Raw genomic sequence first — 20,059 nt, 5'->3', positions numbered from 1 at the left:
CACCTCTCTTTGTTCTCCATGACAACACAGTCCAGTTCAGGAGCTGTGGGATGGACGGACACTTCGCGGTGAAATGTCTCTGCAGAGACGCAGGAGAGGAGGAGGAGGAGAGAGGGAGAGAAAGAGTGTGTGGGCGGTCGGTGGGGAATTTTTTCTGAAAATAGAACTCATGTCATTTTCTCCATTCGCCAGTTTCTTTGTTTGGGAGCCACTTGCCACTGCTGCTCTCCTGGTGGACGTGAAGATGAAAGAGGAAACAATCTCCGTCTGTTTGATTTTCGCTGCTGCATCATTTTATTTTAAGATGATTTGGTTGTTATAGTTCTCTGATTCCTCTGAAAGACAGAAAGAGGAATGAGGAGTATTTGTAGCAGAGACTTTTTGTTTGGTCTGTTCAAGTTTTGAGGTCACACGGGTCTCGGTTTCCTGCCCCCCCCCCGTCGCTGCACAGCTCAGTCTGCAGAACACACTGAGCCATACATGGTGCCACAGTGTGTGTGGCTGCTAAGAATACGAGATCTGATCCACCCTGCGTTCTTTACCGTCACTGCACTTCAGATGCCACAGAGGATTTCTGTCGCCTGCCGGATCTTTGATTCACATCATCCTCTTAGTGAAACAGACACAGGATCTTTTCCTTAATTAAGAAGCTTACAGTCGGAAGTTTCTGTAAGATTCTGAAAATACACTCGGCTACACTGGACTCGCATGGTTTGTGTTTTTTACTGTCGGCCTCACGCCCTAAACCCTCAGAACCTGTTCAGCAGTCGGCTGCGTGTCGTCTCCCTCCCGCAGAAATGTAACGTGACCGTAGTTTACAGGAGTTTTGGAAAAACAAGTTAACCCACAATGCAGACACACCCACATACACACACACACACACACAGACAAGAGCCTGTCATTTTCCTTTGTCGTTCAAACGGACTAGAGAGTAAAACTCAAAATGTTTTGTCCTTTTGGTTTAAATCGCAGCGAGTGACTTAATCCCTGCTCCCCGACACACCGGACACACGAGGGCAGGTCGCAGATCCAGTTAGAGGATAGTCTCTTAAGCTCCACGACAGGTGTAAGTGGTGATGCGTGTCGGTCTTGGTGTGTGTGTGTGTGTGTTAACTTGGATTTATCAGGTCATTTGTTGTGCAAACAGATTTTCATGAACTTTGAACCCGAGAGACTGAAACACACACACAGAGACTTATACTTCTCCAATTTTGAGGATTTGGAGAAATGAGTCTCGGAGAAGGAGTTTAAATGACGTCATGTTATTCTCACTTCCTGCTTTACAGAGCGGGGCGAAGACGACACGTCCTCAGTTGGACAGGTTGTGTCCACCGATGTAACGCAGCATCGCCTCTGAGCGGTATCACGTGAGGTTCAGCAGTAAAGACCGAGAGCATGTGAACATAGTGACAAGAAGAAGTCGAAAGCAACGAGACGAGTCTGGAGTCGATGTTTTGTGTGTTTTCACACAGATCACAAACCTTCACTGTGTAACACAATGAATCTCCAAACATCCCACTTGTTCCCATCATCCATCCCTGCACACACTGCCTCTGCAGCTAGTGAGTAAACCTTCCACCATCTTTGTTCGTCTCCTCTTCTTTGGGTTTTTGTGTTTTTTGATTTGTAAAACTGCAAACTAAGTGAGAGTGAACGTCTCCTTCACAGTGAAAAATTATATTTGCACCTCAAAAGTCCCAAGAAGAAGGAGCTGGGAAGAAGGAGCTGGTTCCTCGGAGGAGGAGCTGGTTCCTCGGTTCATCGCAAATGTATTCTATACATTTGCGATGATTTTATACTCGTCTTAATGCTGCGTTCAACTCCAGTCCGGTTAGAGGTTGTTGTTGTTGTCGTCGTCTATCAAACAAATCGAGAGAGAGAGAGAGAGAGAGAGAGAGAGAGAGAGAGAGAGAGAGAGAGAGAGAGAGAGAGAGAGAGAGAGAGAGAGAGAGAGAGAGAGAGAGAGAGAGAGAGAGAGAGAGAGAGAGAGAGAGAGAGAGAGAGAGAGAGAGAGAGAGAGAGAGCTCCCTTTTCCACGACTTTGGGCTTTTTTTTTTAATAACCTCCTGTACAATATATTGCAATTCAGTGTAACAGCTCTGCCTTCATCAGCTTTGTCAACATTTTGTATGTGAGTTCAATGTGGTAATATTATATTATATTATACTATCTACTACTACTTATATTAATATTTACTCTCAGTCCTCCTTATAGAGGGAGCATAGTTTTTTAAATTCCACTGACTATAATGTCCAATAAAACACATTCAATTCAATTAAAATGGACCGTTATCTGCAGGCTCTTTTTAGAGTGAGGTCGACACATTACAGTATCACACTCATAGATTAAGATATTATAGATGTATATACAGATATTACTGAACCCAGCAGTTCCCACACATGAGCAAACACTTAAAAATACTCCCGACATCAGTAACTACGACCTTGACTCTATGACTGAATCAGCACTTTGTGGCAGTGTAAAACTAAAATGACGTTATAGGCGTCACATGAGTGGACTTTATAGAACAATTGTATTTGATTGCATTAGTCCCATGTTGGAGGCATGTGAAGCGGCTCACGGTGTTGAGTATGAAATGTATCCTGGTTTTCTAAAGCTGCGTTAAGAAGCTCAAACCGGCCATTATAAATAACATTTGGCTTTTATGTGTGAGTCAGCTCCTGAACTGGTTACTTGAGTATCCAGAGAATTAGGTGCATGAACTTCAACTAGGCTTCGTGTCCACAGATGTGACTCGGGCTGCTCCGACGGGCTCAGTGGGGGGATTAGTGGGACAGGTGTTCTTTAATTGGGCTCAGACTGAAAGTTAAATCCCTTCTTCAGCGCCGCCGTCTTCTTCCCTCCTTCTCTTGAGCCGCTCTGCGTTTCCCTGATGAAAACCTGTGAGCCGGACGAGCGGTTTTGTCAGTTCACAGGCAGTTTGTTTTCCCCAGAGTAACTTTTGAGTTTGTTTGACGTCGTTAAAGCACATCGAGGCTGCGGCGGAGTCGACCGCACACAGAGATCTGGAGCTTTGTGTATTTATGTCTTTGTTTGACCTCACACGTAATTGAATAATAGTTTCTTTAGTCCTTGTGTTTCTGCGTCCACGTCTCTGTCGTCTTCCTGACTCTCACAGAGAGCTAACGACATGAAACAGATATGATTTATTACTGCTATATGCAGCAGGTGGCCAGACACTGGGATCATATGGAAATATGATATATAGCAGACAGAGCTCTTTGTCAAAGCCTTCTGGATTTACTGCAGCTTTGCTCATTTCACTCTGAAGACTTTTGGATTCCCAGAGTCAACGATAACAGGAGGTGGTAGTTCCTCAACCTTGCATCTTCATTTGATAGTCATAGTGAGCACGACCGTAAAACGTTTTTAAAGATCCTTTCAACAACACTTATTATACTGATGTGTGTGTGTATATACAAATTAATGCTTAAATCATCTGGAATAGATCCAGAGGACAAAAAAACAGGTTATGATTAAAGCCTCAAAGTGACTTTAATCACTTTGAAGTGACTTTAACTGGGATCGAGTTGATGAGCTCTCAGATATATTTTGCTGTTATGATTGTTTTTGCTTTATATATACATGAGATGTTTTAAATGACTCTGAATTTAGAAATATCGCAATAGAAATCGTGTATTGCGATAAACCAAAAATATATTGCGATATAATTTATAGGCCATATCGCTCTGCCCCCTAATTTGCAGTAATTCATAGTTTAAGATGTTATTTTTTTTCTTCAGAGATGCTCCTTTGCATTTTTCTGTGTTGTATAAACATCATCATCACCATCATCATCATCACACACGACTCTCATCTTATTGTTTCCTTTTAGACCGAGAGCTGATACAATATTGTCTCTTATTGGAGCCAACAATAAGACATGGAGCCAACAAACACACTATACACTGTTTTTCTTTATGTAACATTCACGTTTGAACACTCTGTGAAATGTTGTGTGACACTGACGTGCTGCTGTCGTCTGTCGTTTCAGTGCGTCAGTGCTTCGCCGTCCTGGAGGACGGAGTGTTGGCTCACAGTCTGCAGGAGCAGGAGAGTGAGTACAGTGTTCAATTCATGTTACGTGAGCTGCTCTCCGGTCTGTTGTGGGTCTTTATCTTTAGTCATAAGTTCTCGCCTCTGTCCGTCGGTTTTATTGTCAGCAGGATCACGCAAAAGGTTGGGACCTGGTAAAGAACTTTATATTATTATTTTTTCTTCTCTCGCCTCCTTTCCCTCGTAGTTGAACAATATTATACCACCAACGTCCAGAAGAACCAGCTGGTCCAGAACGACATCCGTGTGGCCAAGAGGCTGCAGGATGAGGAGGACGAGGAGCGATCGCAGCAGAGCGCCGTCGTCAGACAGGCCTCCAGACAACTGTAGGTGACCCCTGCTGACCCCGACCGCACTAAATGTGGAGCTACTCTAATGTACATTTATTCCCTCTCCTCCCTGTCGGTCCTGCAGAGAGGAGCAGGACTTTGAGTTTGCCCGGGTCGTCCAGGAGCAGATCCAGCAGAGAGCGGAGGAGACTCGCAGACGAGAGCTGGACGACGAGGTGAGTCCACATCTACACAGTATGATAATATTGATATTCATACACACACCTTGTGTCTGCATCTGATTTATGTGCTTCTAATTGATGCTTTAAAAATCGAGAAATGTCAGTTATAGTCTCATGGTTCATTTAAACTATCTGTATTGACACAGTTTTCCTGCTGTGAAATTAATGCAGACGTTCTCCTCAGTTATCCACCCAACTCCCTCTTCAGTGTGATAAATCTTTTTGATTCTGTAATCTGCTCCATCAGTGTCTACATAAAACCTTTTATCTCTCAGTGAACACAGGGCGTTATTATTTGTAGATCTTTAAATGAACAGAGCTCATACTCTTCAAGCTGAAGGTACAGTAGTCTCACTGAAACATACCAGACAGAACTGAAGTGTTAATGAGGCGTGGAGATATTTAATATTCTGTTTTTATCACTTCTCTTTGCTCACAAGACTTTTTACGGCCCACATCACAGATCTAGAACCAGTATGTACATATTTAACATACAAAACATTATCCCCTTATTCATCTTGAATATTTTAAGACTACGAGAGGGAACTCGTGAAGCCACCGTGCATATCGTCTTGTGGCAGGGATATATAGGTATATCCACATGGAAGCTCATTTTGTCATCTCTACATTTAAAACTCTAGTGTTGAGCTGGGAGAAATATTTTAGACATGCTACCAACACCTGAAATATCTCAACAACTATTTAACATGTTTCCATCAGATTTGTTCTCGTCATGTGAAAATGACATTTGTCCGATACTCTTTATTTATGACCAAATACCTGTAAAACTAATGACATCAGCCGCAGCTCTACTTTGTGTTAATTGCCAAGTATTAGCAAATGTTATCAGCCTAAAGTGCTAAACATCTGCATCTTAATTTGACGACAAAGTTATTTTCCCTTTTTTCCTGATAACTGCCGTCTCTTCAAAACAACGATTCATCTGGCATCTGCAACACAACGGGCTGAAACCAGATGGTTCCGATCAATCAGCTCTCAACTGCAAAAAACTTTATTTATAAGTCACTGTGCATTTTTACTGCACATGTGCGTTTCCTCACAAAAAGAATTCCTCTGCGTGCCGACCAGTAGAAATGTGGAGCTGAGCAGTGTGAGTGTTACAGCTGCTGCCGTGCGTCACGCGGCTGCTCCAGCATCATATTTTCCTTCAGCCTGCAGTTTCCTCTCCGGAGCAGAGCAGCAGCTTCAGGCTCACAGCAGCTCCTCGTGTGGAGGTCGTGAGGTCAGAGGGGGGGCGGGCAGCTAAAGATGGCGGACAGTCGACGTGACATTCTATGATTTTTATAATAATAATAATAAATTTCATTTATAGAGCACTTTTCATTGCTAAAAGCAATCTCAAAGTGCTACAGAGTAGAAACAAGATAAAAGAAGGTTTAATAAGAAAAGAAAAAACATCGGTGGAAGAAAAAGTACAAAAATTTAGGGGAATGCTTGTTTAAGAAGAGGTTTTCAGTCCCTTCTTAAAAGAGAGAGTGCTCTGTGGAGCCCTCAGGTGGTCGGGGAGGGAACTCCCCAGGCGAGGAGCGGCTGAGCAGAAGGCTCGAACCCCCCATGGTGCGCAGCCTGGTCCTGGGGGCTGAAGGGTGAAGGTTTTGTTTCCGGAGCGGAGGTTGGGTGAAGAGGTTTGTGGTGAAAGTAGATCTTTCAGGTAGGGAGGGGCGTTGCCATGGATGCACTGATGGTAGAGAGAGATGGGGAGAATTTGTAATCAATCCTGAAAGAGACAGGAAGCCAGTGGAGTGAGTGAAGGACGGGTGTGATGTGGTCATATTTTCGTACCCTCATCAAGATCCTAGCGGCGCTGTTTTGGACGTATTGAAGCTCTTGCCAAGAGTCCCGATGAGGAGAGAGTTGCAGTAGTCCAGCCTTGAGGAGACAGAGGCGTGGACAAGGTTCTCGGCATCTGACAGACAGAGTGTGGGACGGAGTTTGGCAATGTTCCTGAGGTGATAGAAGGAGGTCTACAGATGTTTAATGTGGGTGTCAAATGTAAGATGAGGGTCAAATCTTACACCCAGGTTGGTGACTGTTGATGACAGTTATACTGTGTTCGGGTTCAAAATGAAGAATTCAATTTAATGTTCAATTCAAGAAACTTTATTTGTCCCCGAGGGGCAATTCAAAGGCACATAGGGTAGTTGTCCACACATAAAAGGAACAAGACAAAAACAACAACAGCAATGCAAACAAATGAAAATTAAAAAATAAACAAACAACAGTACAAATTAAAAAGATGCCAGCATCAGTGCAAATATTCAGGGCGAATAGCTACAATAAAGATATAATGTGAGGTGCATTGTGGCAGTGAGGTATATATTATCAATGAGATGGTGGTAACAGAATACAGTGTTTTCAAAAACAAATTTCTTTATAACGTCAACGTTGCTTCCTCTCTTCTTTCGCTTTTGACATCTCTCAGTGTCAGAGGAAAACAGAAACACGAATCTACTGTACAACCAATCACGTTGCAATCTCTTATGGTGTTGTGGCCGTTTAAAGGTTTTAAAGGTCATAACAGGTAAAACAGCACATGGGTTATGAATATTTCTCTTCCTGTGTGCGTCTCATTATTATTATTATTCCTGTTGATGTTGTGATCAAGCGATGAACCTTTAATGTCTCATTAGTTCACCATCCATAACAAACGTGCGGATCAGAGGTGTTGATTAAATATTTTTGCCTCCCTGTAGATTGTCTCTTTAATTAAAGGAACAGAAGGCGTCGACCTCGGCACTTTTTAAATGCCAGATCCCTGTGGCACTCCGCACCTCACCTGCTAATGATCTGCTGATGCTGCCAAAGTGTCCGACACACGCACACGCGCACACACACACGCACACACACACACACACACACACACACACACACACACACGCCCTGATTGGAAAGCCAAAAGGAGCTGCATTCGCTTTTAGCAATGATTTATGTTGCAGATTTGGTCTTCAGAGAGAGATTTGAAATAATTCCCGTGGAGGTATTTGCTGATTTTTAATTGTGGCCTTTCTGAGGAGAAGTGAAACAGTTCTGACGACATGTTTCTGCTCCAGAGTTCAGACTGACGGTTGTGTCGTCGTTTAGTTATTAATAATGTGTAGAGCAAATCAAAGGGCCAGGAGTCGGGCAAAGAAAGAAACTGATCAATTTCTACAGGGCGAGAGCATTATTTTTTTAAGAGCAGTGTGTTTGTTACACTGTGGACTGAATATGACAGAAAGGTGAATCGATCCTCATGATGGATAAAAATCTCAGGACGTTATCACAATTTTCCTGATTTTATTTTGAGTCACCGACTCATCTTCACATGTCATGCTGCCATCTGCTGGTCGGAAACAGCACAGTCGACATCAGCTGATGGTTGTGAACCTGACTGTTCACAGTGATCAGGTTCACATGTCGTACAGTATAATAAAGCTCAGTGTCGAGCTGCAACAGAACAATTCAAATGGAGTAGAAGTTTTCCTCAAAGCCTAAAAAGAGCTCTCCATGTATCTCATTCCTCTTTATTTGTTTGTTTGACAGAACAGTTCCATCTCTATGACCTTAATTCAGAAGAAAGAACTTTTTTTACTCGTTCTGATTTAGATTCGATCCGTTCTGCTTCGTCTCCACAGGAAATAGCCAAACGTCTGCAGGAGGAGGAGGAGAAGAGGATCAGGGGGAGGAGCCGAGTGCAGGACGGCGATAGTGAAGGTACAGATTTAAATGTTTAATTGTAGTCATGGATACCAGACATGATGCAAAATTATTGAAAGGACAAATGGTGACGTCTAAATTCTTAGGAACTTTGTATTTTTATATTATTTATTTTTTTGTAGTATTTGTATTTGTAGAGATTTGAAGAACAATTTGTGGCACTGGCTCAGCTTGATCTGCAGCGACACTATTCACATCTACACATTTATTGAAATGTCTCTGTTGTGTTTAAAACCTTTAGACTAATTGTAGTAATGACTGTTACCTGGTCATGAACCCCCCCCCCCAAACACCTCTCCCTCCCTCCTTGCTTTTGTGTTTGCATGTCTGCCGTTACTAAAAGGCAGCGCCGGCGGTTCCGCTCTGCCATCCCCACGCCAGCACCAGAGCTCCTGTCCCACCACCAGGTGGCAGTATTCTACTTCTCACAGCTGGTCAGATCTAACTGGGACAGGGAGCGTCTCCGCCGGCGGACCAGCAGCTCAGAGGAGAACAACTTCACGGTGGAATCAAAGACGCACAGATTCCATTAGGGAAATCAGGGAAGAGCCGAGCGAGTCTCTAAGCTCGGACTCACAGGACTCGGACACAGTTTTCTCTGAACAACAGAATAAAAGAGTGAACACGGCTCCTCCTCCTCAGCGGAGGGTCTCTCTGCGTCATCCATCAGAGAGAAGCTACAGAAGTCTTTTCTCTCGCAGCAGCAGCTTGAATCAGGAGAGAGGAGAATGGGATGAGGGCTATATTTATTATGACAATGAAGGTTATGACGGAGAGAAGAGGAGACACAGGAATCAGGATCAGGACGGGAGTCGCAGAGAGGAGAGCGAGGGTCGGTGCGGCAGCAGAGACTCCAGGTCGTCGGAGGTGAGAGAGAGGCGATGTAGTCGCAGTGAGTCCGTCAGGTCACATGATCGCAGCAGAGACTTAGCGAGGACCTGGAGCAACAGGGACAACCCCGACAAACATGTCCGTTTTCAGGAGGACGCCAGGAGGTCAAACAGCAGCCGGGTGTGGGAGATGCTGGGTCAGGTCCTGAGGGAGAGGGGTGTGCCCGTAACGCTCGGGGGCGGCGGGGCGCCGCTGCAAATAAGGCCTCAGAGCAGAGAGAGCCAGGTGCTTCATGGGAGCGAGGAGTCACATCAGAGGGTCTTCCACAGGGCCGTCGCCACCAGGCACAGTTTCCATGGAGACATCCGGAAGAGGAGGAGGTCGTCACGCCGAGAGAACAGTGGGAGAGATCAGAGGGACGACGGAAATGGGCACTGTGATGACGATGATGAAGAAGAGGTTTATGAGATTAATCGCAGAGAGTCGTATCTTGCAAATGGAGACGGGCGAGGAGGTAGACGATGGAGAGACGAGGATGTGAGGGAGAGCAGGGCTCAGGGTCACAGGGTCAAGAGGTCGACGAGTGAACGCCGGCCTCGGCACAAGAGCGTCGAGCAAAGGTCGAGCTCAGAGGAGGAGCGGCAGGAGGCGGAGAGGCGAGCAGAGTGGCCCCCGCGAAGAGCAGCGCAGCGCAGCCAGAGTCTGAGCAGCAGCAGCAGCAGGTCCGGACACGTGGCAGCAGGTAAAACCAGAACCGCAGCCGACTCGGATCTGCAGACGGAAACCACTGCTTCCTGTTTGTTTCCCTTCCTCAATCATCTGGAAAGAAGTTTGGCTTTAGTGGTGATTCTCTTACTGAACTGGGACGTTTTGCTTTTTGCCCAATCTATCATTTCAGAATCCCTTCGATAATCTTCCTCTCTCACCTTCATCCTCGTCCTCAGTGTCGATGTAGTCAGATGATAAAGTCTCTGTCAGAGGGAAACATGTCTTCACATGCTTCCACCTCTGATCCGTGTGATTCACGTGTTTCAGCCTCCTCTTCAGTTTCAAACGTATGATTCATCACTGACCTTTTCCACTATGTTTCATATTATTTGACTCTTTTGTTCGCTTCATCACCTTTGTGATTAAATTCCTGACTCTGTATAACCTCCGCCCCTCAGGAGTGTCGTTGCAACCCGACCCGCGCCAGTCGAGCCTGGACCTCGGGGAGCTGACGCAGGTCCTGCAGGATGAAGAACTCGCCCGCAAGCTGCAAGACGAGGAGGAAATGCTGCTGAGGAGCGTAAGAGATCCGTGATTCTGTCAAGTAGGAAGAGGATCAATCACTCTCACGTTTTCTTTTTTCTGACATTCACGTCTCGTTCCCACAGAACTCCAGACCCCCTCCTCCTCCTCCTCGCAGTTTCTACCCAGAGGGCGACTTCAGAGTCGCACAAGTGGCGCAGGACGAGGTGCGAGCACGATGAACCGACATACTGTATCTGGTGTTTAACATCCACCCGTTGAACCGTACTGTACTTTGTGTTCTTGGTGTTAGGAGATTGCACGTTTCATGCAGAAGCAGGAAATCAAGTCGAAGCGCCGCTCTCGAGAGCTGGAGGGGCCGTCGTCGTGGCGAGAGCACCGAGAGATGATCGGTCACCACGACCGACGAGCAGCAAGAGACCGACAGGTAAAGAAAGATCCGCTTCGCTGTGGTTCTGGTGCTGCTGTGATCTCTGCTGGTGAAATGATGAACCTCCTTCGTGCCTCAGGTCCAACGAGAGCGACTGGACTCTGAGGGGCTTCCCTCCCCCACTGAGGACTGCTGCCCCGAGAACCTGCCTCCCAGTCCCGTCTCCACTTTACCGTAACTGTCTCCATCGCATCAATAAACTGAATATAAAAATGATCCTCGCTCTTTACGTCATGATGACAAAAAACAACTGCTTCATCCACAGACCAGCGCAGCACATCAGGAACATCGCGGAGGAGCTGGACCCGACCTTCCAGGCCCGGAGGCAGGACACGGAGCGCCGCCACCAAGTGGAACAAACAGGTACTGCGAACAGCATGTGGCGGCGTGAGATTAAAAAATGTTAAAACCAGGGGTTGGATTCAGATCGTCCTTCCTGTCGTCTTCCCCTCTCTACTGCTCCTTGACCTCAGTGGAGAACGTCAAAATGTGAAGGAAATGTGTCAAGGAGGATTCATAGGACTTAGGAAAAGAGAATCCGACTCCACTGACACTAAACTACGTCGTCATGTGACAGTGGATGTTGTTGATGCGTCCGTCGTGGTGAAACGACATATTTCTGAAGATGAACTATAAAAAGCACAGCGGCTCCATCAGCATGTTTCAGTGTTTTATGATTCATATGTAACAGTAACTTACATCTGGGTCATATTCATACTCCTCTTCTACTTCAGTTTGAATCCATGCATGGCGCGTCACGGTAATTATCACTGCCGCAATTAATTGTGGGTCATCTATATCTCCTTTCCTTCGACATGGGAAGCTCCAGTGTACCCTATGCTAAAGGAGATAGGAAAGGAAGCATTGAAGCACCTCTCCTATGCATTTAGAGAATCCGAACAGATCTTATCATGGTGCCGATGAAATACTTCTGGGTCACTACAAGATTTAGGAAACTCCACAGCACCCAGAAGCTGGACGCTCACGTCCTGTTTCTTCCACCACAGGTCCGGCCTGCCAGTCGCTTGCCGGGTCACACGCCGGTTTAAATGACTTCCTGGTGGAGCCGACCTTCATCCCGCCAACGAAGCGCCAGGCAGAGAAACCTGCTGGCACCAAACCAAAAGAGAAGAAGGAAAACTGCAAGCAACAATAAATGTCCTGACGAGTACAAAATATATTTTATAGCCCTAAATATCAGTTGAGCGACCTTGACAGGCTCCGCCCCCATCAGCACTTTAGATGACGTAAGAGAAGTTACGTGTCGTCATATTTTCTGTACACGTGTTCAAAGATTGTTCTTGATTTATTTCGACATGTTTCTACACTGAGAGGAAACAACCATCAGTTTAGTTTTGTCTACACGTACAGTCATTCTGACGCTGGTGCTAATATTTCAGCCGCTGCCCCGACAAAAGCAACATTTGACTTTTCCAAGAAGAGAAAAACAGAAGTTCCTGCGACGACCTTTGAACCCGAGTGACGTGTCCGTCCACATGTGGAGTTTCTGACTCTGACTCATTGTCACGTTTACAGCACAATGACAATCCAATGGATTTATTTAAATGAATATCAGGTTTTGCAGAAGAAAAAATAAATAATCAGTTTATGTGTCAGGGCTTTTTTTAATATCCATGTGTAGATATTTCCAAGTATCTTTGGGTCAATATGTATTTAACAGTAATGTAAGGTCAAAGGTTAATAGCTCTATTATTATTAATCAGACCCCTCGTGTACGGACGCTTGTCGTCATGTGACTGAACCTCCAGCAGGTCACATGACGACACCTGGTCGTTGGGTTTAGATCATTTAGAACAATATCCAACTCATGGTTTGGTTATTTTCCTTGGTGGTTATTTTATGACACGAAAAACAGTTATGTAGTTTCTATGTTCTTATATATTATTATCTCACTTATAACACTTTGTTTTTAGTTTTTTACAAATTAAATATTACACTACGAATGCAACTGTTATGTAAAAAATAAAAGTCCAACAAATAAAAAATTATTTTTATTGCCTGATTAAAGATGTCACAGTAAGTATAATCCAGTGTTTAAAGACAGTATTATTACAAGAAGAAACGATAAGGCACAAAGATAAATTCAAATACTGTAAGTACATCACAGTTCGTGGTTCATCAGTAACCAGTTGAAAGTAAAGTTCTACAGTTGACTTGTGGTGAAGTTCACCTCTGAAGGTTGTGGTCTCCACCAGACGTCACTCTGTGAAGTCGTGACTCAACACACACACACACACACTCACTCGCTCTGGTGAGTTACTATAAGATCTGACGCTGAGTGGGCTCGCTCCGTCGCCCTGAGCCCACTCAACGTTTGTCAGAGTTTCCATCTCGGAAGCAAGAAGATTCACCTGCCACAGTTCAGACGAGAGACGTGTTCTTGTTGCCCACTCCTCTGACGGAGGTTTAACTGAAAGCAGCGCAGGACAGATGGAGGGGGGGGGGGGTTTCCATGTGCACACTGAAACTCATTTTAAATTTCTCGACTGCCTCATAAATTATCCAGATGTGTGTCATGTTTGTCCTGAGGATTTCCCACGTGACGCTTTTATCAGGAATCTCAGGCACAAAAAGCACAGACAGATAAGACTCGGGTTTCCCAGACTGCTGCCAGATTCTTTCTCAAGAGGCAAGTTCCAGCTTGATGAAGGAGCTGTTGAACTTTAACCAGATCTTTGACTCATTTATTAAAGGACCTCTGTACTGTATGACCTGTATTGTGCTGTACTGTCGACGGCCTGCTGCTTTAACCCAACATCACCTATTGACAGAGAAAGAAACTCCCTTCACTGGACTTTCTGATATCAATGAGTGAGTGGTAGGAAAGTTAATAAAGTTAGTTAGTTAATATCATATTTTTCATGAATCTAACACATAAAATAGTTCCCATCCATAGACAATTTTAAATAACAAACCAAAAACAGACTAAAGGTAAAAAACAACAACCAGTCCCTCGATAAATCCTGACAGACTCAAACACAACAGAATAATAAATGTACAAATTCAGCAGTAAACTGTCAGTAACAAAACATCTGTTGGAGGCAAAGTGTTGGCTCAGCCTTAATCACACACACACACACACACACACACACACACCTTCACTGTACGTTCACACAGAGCAACGGCTCAGACGTGTCAACATCAAGTCAAATTCATTCACCAGTTACAGAATTAGTTCACTCCTTTGTTTTTGTGGAAGTTTAGTTAGAAGAGGTTGAGGAAGTTGTTTTTTGATGTTTAAACTATCTGGTTTATCAAACTCAATCTAGAAACTTTTAAAAAACTTCCAAAGCTATGTTAGGATGACTTAATATTTCAAGGTTAACAGAAAGGGGGGAGACCGCAGCCATGATGAATAGACTATTGTCAGAATTCCCCTTCCCTCCCTTGTGTACATTTCCTTTGTCATAATGAGATCACTGAAAGTATTTCCTGGTTTAATAATAATATGTTTGATTTAGATTTTTGGGAAAAGACAACTGAGCGTCCACAGTATTCTCTTTGTGACGCGACAAAGACAACGAGCAGACTTCCCCGTCTCTCTTCCTCGACGGTGATTTACAGAGTTACAGGATTCCAGAGTCACGCGATGAGCTGCTCCGACGAGTCCCTGGAGTCCAGCGACTCGGAGCTGCTGCCTTGCTCCTGTTCGGCCTCGTGAAAGCTGCACTCGATCGCTATTAATGTCCTGGGTTCATCTGAAGAAAAGAAACCAAAAATCATTTGCTGTGTTGTGATAAACATCCGGTGCTAATCACAATGATGCAGGACAATAATCTCTTCATAATCTATCATGAAATTCAAGAGTTATTACTGGTGGGGGTTGTGATTATCGGCTTGTGTTTGATCAACTTTGGCAGCGTCTTTCTCTTCTGGACATTTTTCATGGCCACGTTGGCGCTGATGATGACGATGATGAAGATGAAGCCCATCAGACCGACGCTGGTCAGCACAGACACGACCAGTGGCCACGACTGATCCGTGGTCCCTGGAACCAAAACAGCAGCAGAAATCAACGCTGGACTCAAAGGAAGAAAATGTGAAGCACAGCAACACGAGGAGCAGAGAACTCACCAGGTCGACTGGGATTCTGTGATAAACCCACAGAAACGTTGGCACACGTGGAGTCAGTGAACGCGTCGCCCTCTGCCACGATGTACTGATCCGGATGGGGACACCTGAGAACAGACGGAATGATCCATTACAGTTACACTCATCTTGTTTAGAGGTCAACCAGAGGTCGGCAGGTCGCAGGGGCCTTTCCTCGCCCGAGGGCCCACACTGGTGTTTACCCCAACCTGTCCCAGTAAGAGGTAACCAGCTATTATTCTGAATCTTATCTAATCTGCAGTGTGTGAGAGAACACGGAGACGCTCACTTGGTTCTCCGGGGTTTACACATCCGGTGGCCTTGGTCGTTGAAGGTTCCGTCTGGACACGGTCTGCATGAACCTGCGGAGACAGTCGACTTGTTGTAACCTGCCGTGTGTGTGTGTGTGTGTGTGTGTGTGTGTGTGTGTGTGTGTGTGTGTGTGTGTGTGTGTGTGTGTGTGTGTGTGTGTGTGTGTGTGTGTGTGTGTGTGTGTGTGTGTGTGTGTGTGGAGGTCACGTGCTCCTCTAGTCCTTTCACTCACGGTCCTCGGTGGGTTCGTGGCCTGTGCCACACTTCTGGACGCAGAACGAACAGCTGCCGTCGCCACAGACGAGTCCGTCTCTGCAGCCGCACTGCGTGTCCCTGGTGGCGGTGCAGTCCTTCACGTGGACCTGAGCTCCTGCACACGAGAAGAGTCTCGCTATCAAACAGGTTTCTATATATTCTGAGATTGAATGTGACCATTGTGTGACACAGTCACATACCCACACATTGTGTACACGGGTCACAACTGTATACTTTAGGGTTCACTGTAAACGTCCCGGGCTCACAAGGGATGCAAAGGTCTTTTAGGCTCGGACCACATTCCCTGACCATGCGGTTTCCTGCGAACACACACACACACACACACACACACACACGGCACACACACACACGGCACACAGAAACATGATGGTGAATATTTGGGAGGGAAAACAGCAACGTCCTACTTTTATTAAAACTATCTTGTTTTGGATTTTCAATGACACATAGTACATGTACAGTATAAGATCTGAGAAAAAATATCGCTGCTCCAAATTATGTGAATTATCAGTTGCATCATCATCTTTGTTGCGGTATTAGCTGAAAAGCCACTGAAACTAAATTTGGTTACAGGAAACCACCGCAGGGGAATGTTCTTTACATTCACAGATATGTAAATATGTTTAGTTAAGGCGCTAACGGTGAGTCATGAATGTATATATTTATTTTGACTCTTGTATTAATACATCTGTTGCAGCAGATAATTTCAAATACGTCGGTTTCCTCCAGAAAATAAAAAAAACATTCCACATCTGTGGTTCCCTCCTCAGCTGTAATGAGATCTGCTTTTATTAGATATACTACAGGGAATTCAGAGATGTAGGTATAATATTAGATATATCTACTGCATACGGAAAATTGCACATGTACGATGGGGTTCAAAGGTCACGACCTACCTGGATGACAGAACTCACAGCAGACGTTCTGTCCGACCATGTTCCACTTCATGCAGCCGCAGTCGATGCGTCCGACGCTGCACGAGCATCCGAGCACGAGCAGCGACATCATCGCCCACAGCGTCACGGCCATGATGCTGCCGGAGGAGACAGAACAGCTGGAGGAGACAGAACAGCTGGAGGAGACAGAACAGCTGGAGGAGACTGTACGGATGGAGGAGACTGTACAGCTGCCCCAGGTAGCTTCCTCTTCTTCTTCTCCTTCTTCTCCTTCTTCTCGTTTCTCTAAGTCTTTAGTCCAAACGAGTGTTGAAGTGACTTGTCATGTTGTGGTTTCCTCTAGAGAAAATGTCTGCGGGCCGTCGCCTGTGCAGTCACACACAGAACTCTCCCCTCAGCCTGATGACTTTTCTATTCATACATTTTGTTGGGGGCGTGTCTATTTTCAAAGTCTCTTTCAAGATGAGGGAGGGAGGGAGGGAGAGAGAGAAGGTAAATGACAATCTTACTTTTCATTTCAGTTCTTACACAGATGAAGCGTATTTCTGCTTCGGTAGAAATTAATGTTCCGTCAAATTCAAAAATATTTATGAAGATACCAAAGATACTTATTTATATAGTTTAAAAAAAACCCTGTTTAATTAAATGATGACTACTCGGCTATTTAATGATAATCATCATTTCTTTATAGAGCACTTTCAGTTTACAAAGTGCCTCACAAAGAAAAACACAAATACAAACTAATCAAAAAACCTGATAAATAAAGTTCAAAAGAAATTAGAACTCTGTCCGGAAGTGATTTAAAAGAGATCAGTGACTTTATGAAAACTCCTGGAGTGGGAATAAAGACATTTTCCACAATAATGTACTTCTGTAAAGTGATTGACGGTTGTTCTGACACTTGTTCCAACTTGTTCAGATTCAGGAATGAAGTCTGGAGTCTAGTTTGACCTTTAAACTCCCAGGTAAAAAATCAATAATTACTCATTTCATTTATGCAAACAATTGAATAAACATTGGACGAAACAAAGGTGACATTTACAGCAGCCTAGCTGCCAGACAACAGAATCTTTTTATTGTATTATATAGGTGATAATAAAGTGCAGAGGGCAGACCGGCTCCTTCACAGTGGCTGAATAACTGTGTTGGGAAGAGTTAGTTTTACTTATTGTTCCTGAGCGTGAAGTAACTTTGACTTTGACCTGTAAATTCATCATGTGAGAAATTCACTGTAGTTAAATTTGATGCGGTTTGAGCTGCTTGGTTTGTTAAACAAAGGTTACGGTGGAGTCATGACACGAGGGACTTTCCTGCTTTGTGTCGGTTCATCAGATTATCAGGCGGTCACAGTTAATACAGTAGGAGTCACAAAAGTGTGATAATAATGTTATTGTTATAGTTATGGTTCCATGAAATCCCTCTTGAGCTGATGAGTCATGTTGAGGAAGACACATGAGTTACTCATGAAATCAGTCACACGCTCAGTTGGAAAAGGTCTTTGTTGGGATCAGTGGTCGACGTCGTGTCTGGTGATGAACATGTTGATTAACGGTGAGAGAATAGAACAGGATCTGAAGGGACTGGGAGGAAACTGAAAGTAGAAGTGCAGCGTTATTATCCTCTCATGCTAAACTGAAACTGAGTCTTCTGAAGAGGTGATTTGATAATTAGGTGATTTTGTACTCGAGTGGTTCCTAGTCTGTAATTTCCAGCTTCAAACTGGTTTCAAAGGGAACGGGAGTTCCCCTCAAACCAATTCTTTGACTTTAGTCTTTAAAAATGTGGGAAATTTGCTGAGTAACAATGAGAAGGCAGATATATATAGATATATATACATATATATATATAGACCCTTCATTAGGGTTGTTTGAGGACAGTGGAGTTTATTCTTCTGTCGCAGCCTCAAGTCACACATCATAGAAACACACAGCTCTACTGAACCTGTTCACCATCATGATGAACATCACGCGGAGCCCGTGCTACAGCAGGTGATGATATTTCTACGTTACGAAGGCCACTGAACTTCACGGTCAAACGCTTCCAGAGTGTGGGAGGTCTTCTCTCCTGACAGGGTTAGTTGGGATCTGACCAGACGGTCGGCTGCACACGTTCCCTAATGCACTTCTGTAAAATAGTGATGTCACCATGTCGCGAGGCGTTCAGGCGCGTCAGGAGAAGAGTTTTTCTCCCTTTACACTGCTTGAGACTAATAAGCTATTGGGCTTTTTAACGTTGCACAACTTTAACATCACCTATAACTCACTACAGGAAAGAGAAAAACTGAAAAAACCCAGAATATCTTTTCTCCTTGTCAGAGATTAAATGGCTGGAACTCCCCGACACTCAGTTTGAAGTGATCAAGTGTTTTGGTCAAACATCGTGTCGCTCTTTAAAAATCAAAAAAAAAATCCCATGACCTGAACCACAAGATCTGCCTGCGAGAGGTTGAGAAACCATCATCGGCGTCGTGTGACGCGTGGACCACTTGTAGTTGGCAGATTTTTCGCCTTTGACATTCTGATGCAGCGACGACAGGTCGACCCACTCTGAGAGCAGACGAGGCTCCTGTGACGTCAGTCAGCAGCTCGTCTGCCTACACGAGGAGCCAAGAAACACGGCCCACACTTACGCGGCTCAGTTTGATGAACAAACCCACCTGGGAAATACAAGTGTCGTGGTGATGATAATGATGCTGCTGGTAAATGTTGATTTGCATGTTGTAGGCCGACATCATGAGAGTCAAACTGCAACAGTGTGATCTGAGGCAGAAGTGTGTGTGTGTGTGTGTGTGTGTGAGTGTTTCACTTTAATGCTCTGCATTGTAAATGTTACAGTACAGTCTTTAATCTGCCTCTGCAGGCGAGTGTGTTCCAGAGCTTCGACAGGCTCTGATGTCACTTCCTTCCTGACAAACTTCTAATAATAAATCAAGTGTGTGTGTGTGTGTGTGTGTTTGGGGGGCGTCGTCACTTTCAGGCGACTCAGTCAAATGACGTCGTCACACACGTGCGGTCAGTGGGTCAAGCCGTGTGTGTGGGTCAGAGTGTGTGTGGGTCAGAGTGTGTGTGGGTCTGAGTGTGTGTGGGTCAGAGTGTGTGTGGGTCAGAGTGTGTGTGGGTCTGAGTGTGTGTGGGTCTGAGTGTGTGTGGGTCAGAGTGTGTGTGGATCAGAGGGTCTGAGTGTGTGTGGGTCAGAGTGTGTGTGGGTCAGAGTGTGTGTGGGTCAGAGTGTGTGTGGGTCTGAGTGTGTGTGGGTCTGAGTGTGTGTGGGTCTGAGTGTGTGTGGGTCAGAGTGTGTGTGGATCAGAGTGTGTGTGGATCAGAGGGTCTGAGTGTGTGTGGGTCAGAGTGTGTGTGGATCAGAGTGTGTGTGGATCAGAGGGTCAGAGTGTGTGTGGGTCAGAGTGTGTGTGGGTCAGAGTCTGTGTGGATCAGAGTGTGTGTGGGTCAGAGTGTGTGTGGATCAGAGTGTGTGTGGGTCTGAGTGTGTGTGGGTCTGAGTGTGTGTGGGTCAGAGGGTCTGAGTGTGTGTGGGTCAGAGTGTGTGTGGGTCTGAGTGTGTGTGGGTCAGAGGGTCAGAGTGTGTGTGGGTCTGAGTGTGTGTGGGTCTGAGTGTGTGTGGGTCTGAGTGTGTGTGGGTCTGAGTGTGTGT

At 45.0% G+C, this 20,059-nt stretch overlaps 2 protein-coding genes across 5 annotated transcripts in view; one reads left to right on the top strand and one right to left on the bottom strand.

The window, feature by feature from the left end:
* Window positions 1–12,433, top strand: part of ccdc187 (coiled-coil domain containing 187) — a 15,312-nt gene extending 2,879 nt beyond the window's left edge. Inside the window, exons 3-16 of one of the 4 annotated variants that reach the window (XM_047330884.1) lie at window positions 973–1,066; window positions 1,287–1,367; window positions 1,473–1,562; window positions 4,016–4,078; window positions 4,265–4,403; window positions 4,492–4,582; window positions 8,224–8,302; window positions 8,649–9,878; window positions 10,303–10,424; window positions 10,513–10,593; window positions 10,680–10,814; window positions 10,897–10,991; window positions 11,083–11,180; window positions 11,825–12,433. In XM_047330884.1, coding sequence (XP_047186840.1) covers window positions 1,499–1,562; window positions 4,016–4,078; window positions 4,265–4,403; window positions 4,492–4,582; window positions 8,224–8,302; window positions 8,649–9,878; window positions 10,303–10,424; window positions 10,513–10,593; window positions 10,680–10,814; window positions 10,897–10,991; window positions 11,083–11,180; window positions 11,825–11,973 — 2,346 coding nt within the window. In that variant the 5' untranslated portion in view covers window positions 973–1,066; window positions 1,287–1,367; window positions 1,473–1,498 and the 3' untranslated portion in view covers window positions 11,974–12,433. Of the gene's footprint in view, window positions 1–972; window positions 1,067–1,286; window positions 1,563–4,015; window positions 4,079–4,264; window positions 4,404–4,491; window positions 4,583–8,223; window positions 8,303–8,648; window positions 9,879–10,302; window positions 10,425–10,512; window positions 10,594–10,679; window positions 10,815–10,896; window positions 10,992–11,082; window positions 11,181–11,824 lie in introns of all 4 variants that reach the window. The other 3 variants (XM_047330883.1, XM_047330885.1, XM_047330886.1) reach the window with 3 other exon arrangements.
* Window positions 12,434–12,816: 383 nt separating this feature from the next.
* On the bottom strand, window positions 12,817–16,808 carry tnfrsf9a (tumor necrosis factor receptor superfamily, member 9a). Its single transcript, XM_035644906.2, has 7 exons — window positions 16,409–16,808; window positions 15,695–15,814; window positions 15,472–15,609; window positions 15,217–15,289; window positions 14,913–15,016; window positions 14,653–14,826; window positions 12,817–14,536 (listed from the first exon to the last, which is right to left on the bottom strand). The coding sequence occupies exons 1-7, from the start codon at window positions 16,539–16,541 to the stop codon at window positions 14,421–14,423; spliced, it is 858 nt and encodes a 285-aa protein (XP_035500799.2). The 5' UTR covers window positions 16,542–16,808; the 3' UTR covers window positions 12,817–14,420.
* Between the last annotated feature and the right edge of the window lie 3,251 nt (window positions 16,809–20,059).

The sequence above is a fragment of the Scophthalmus maximus genome, chromosome 3 (assembly GCF_022379125.1).
Source record: "Scophthalmus maximus strain ysfricsl-2021 chromosome 3, ASM2237912v1, whole genome shotgun sequence".
NCBI lineage: Eukaryota > Metazoa > Chordata > Actinopteri > Pleuronectiformes > Scophthalmidae > Scophthalmus > Scophthalmus maximus.
This window is presented reverse-complemented; position numbering and strand designations above follow the sequence as displayed.

What these genes read in the sequence shown, in the direction of transcription:
- tnfrsf9a (XM_035644906.2), bottom strand. Translation starts at nt 16,541, where the DNA reads ATGGCCGTGACGCTGTGGGCGATGATGTCGCTGCTCGTGCTCGGATGC. An exon ending in ACAGAATCCCAGTCGACCTG is followed by an intron (nt 14,827 to 14,912) that starts GTGAGTTCTCTG and finishes TTTTGGTTCCAG; the next exon opens with GGACCACGGATCAGTCGTGG. An exon ending in GATAATCACAACCCCCACCA is followed by an intron (nt 14,537 to 14,652) that starts GTAATAACTCTT and finishes TCTTTTCTTCAG; the next exon opens with ATGAACCCAGGACATTAATA.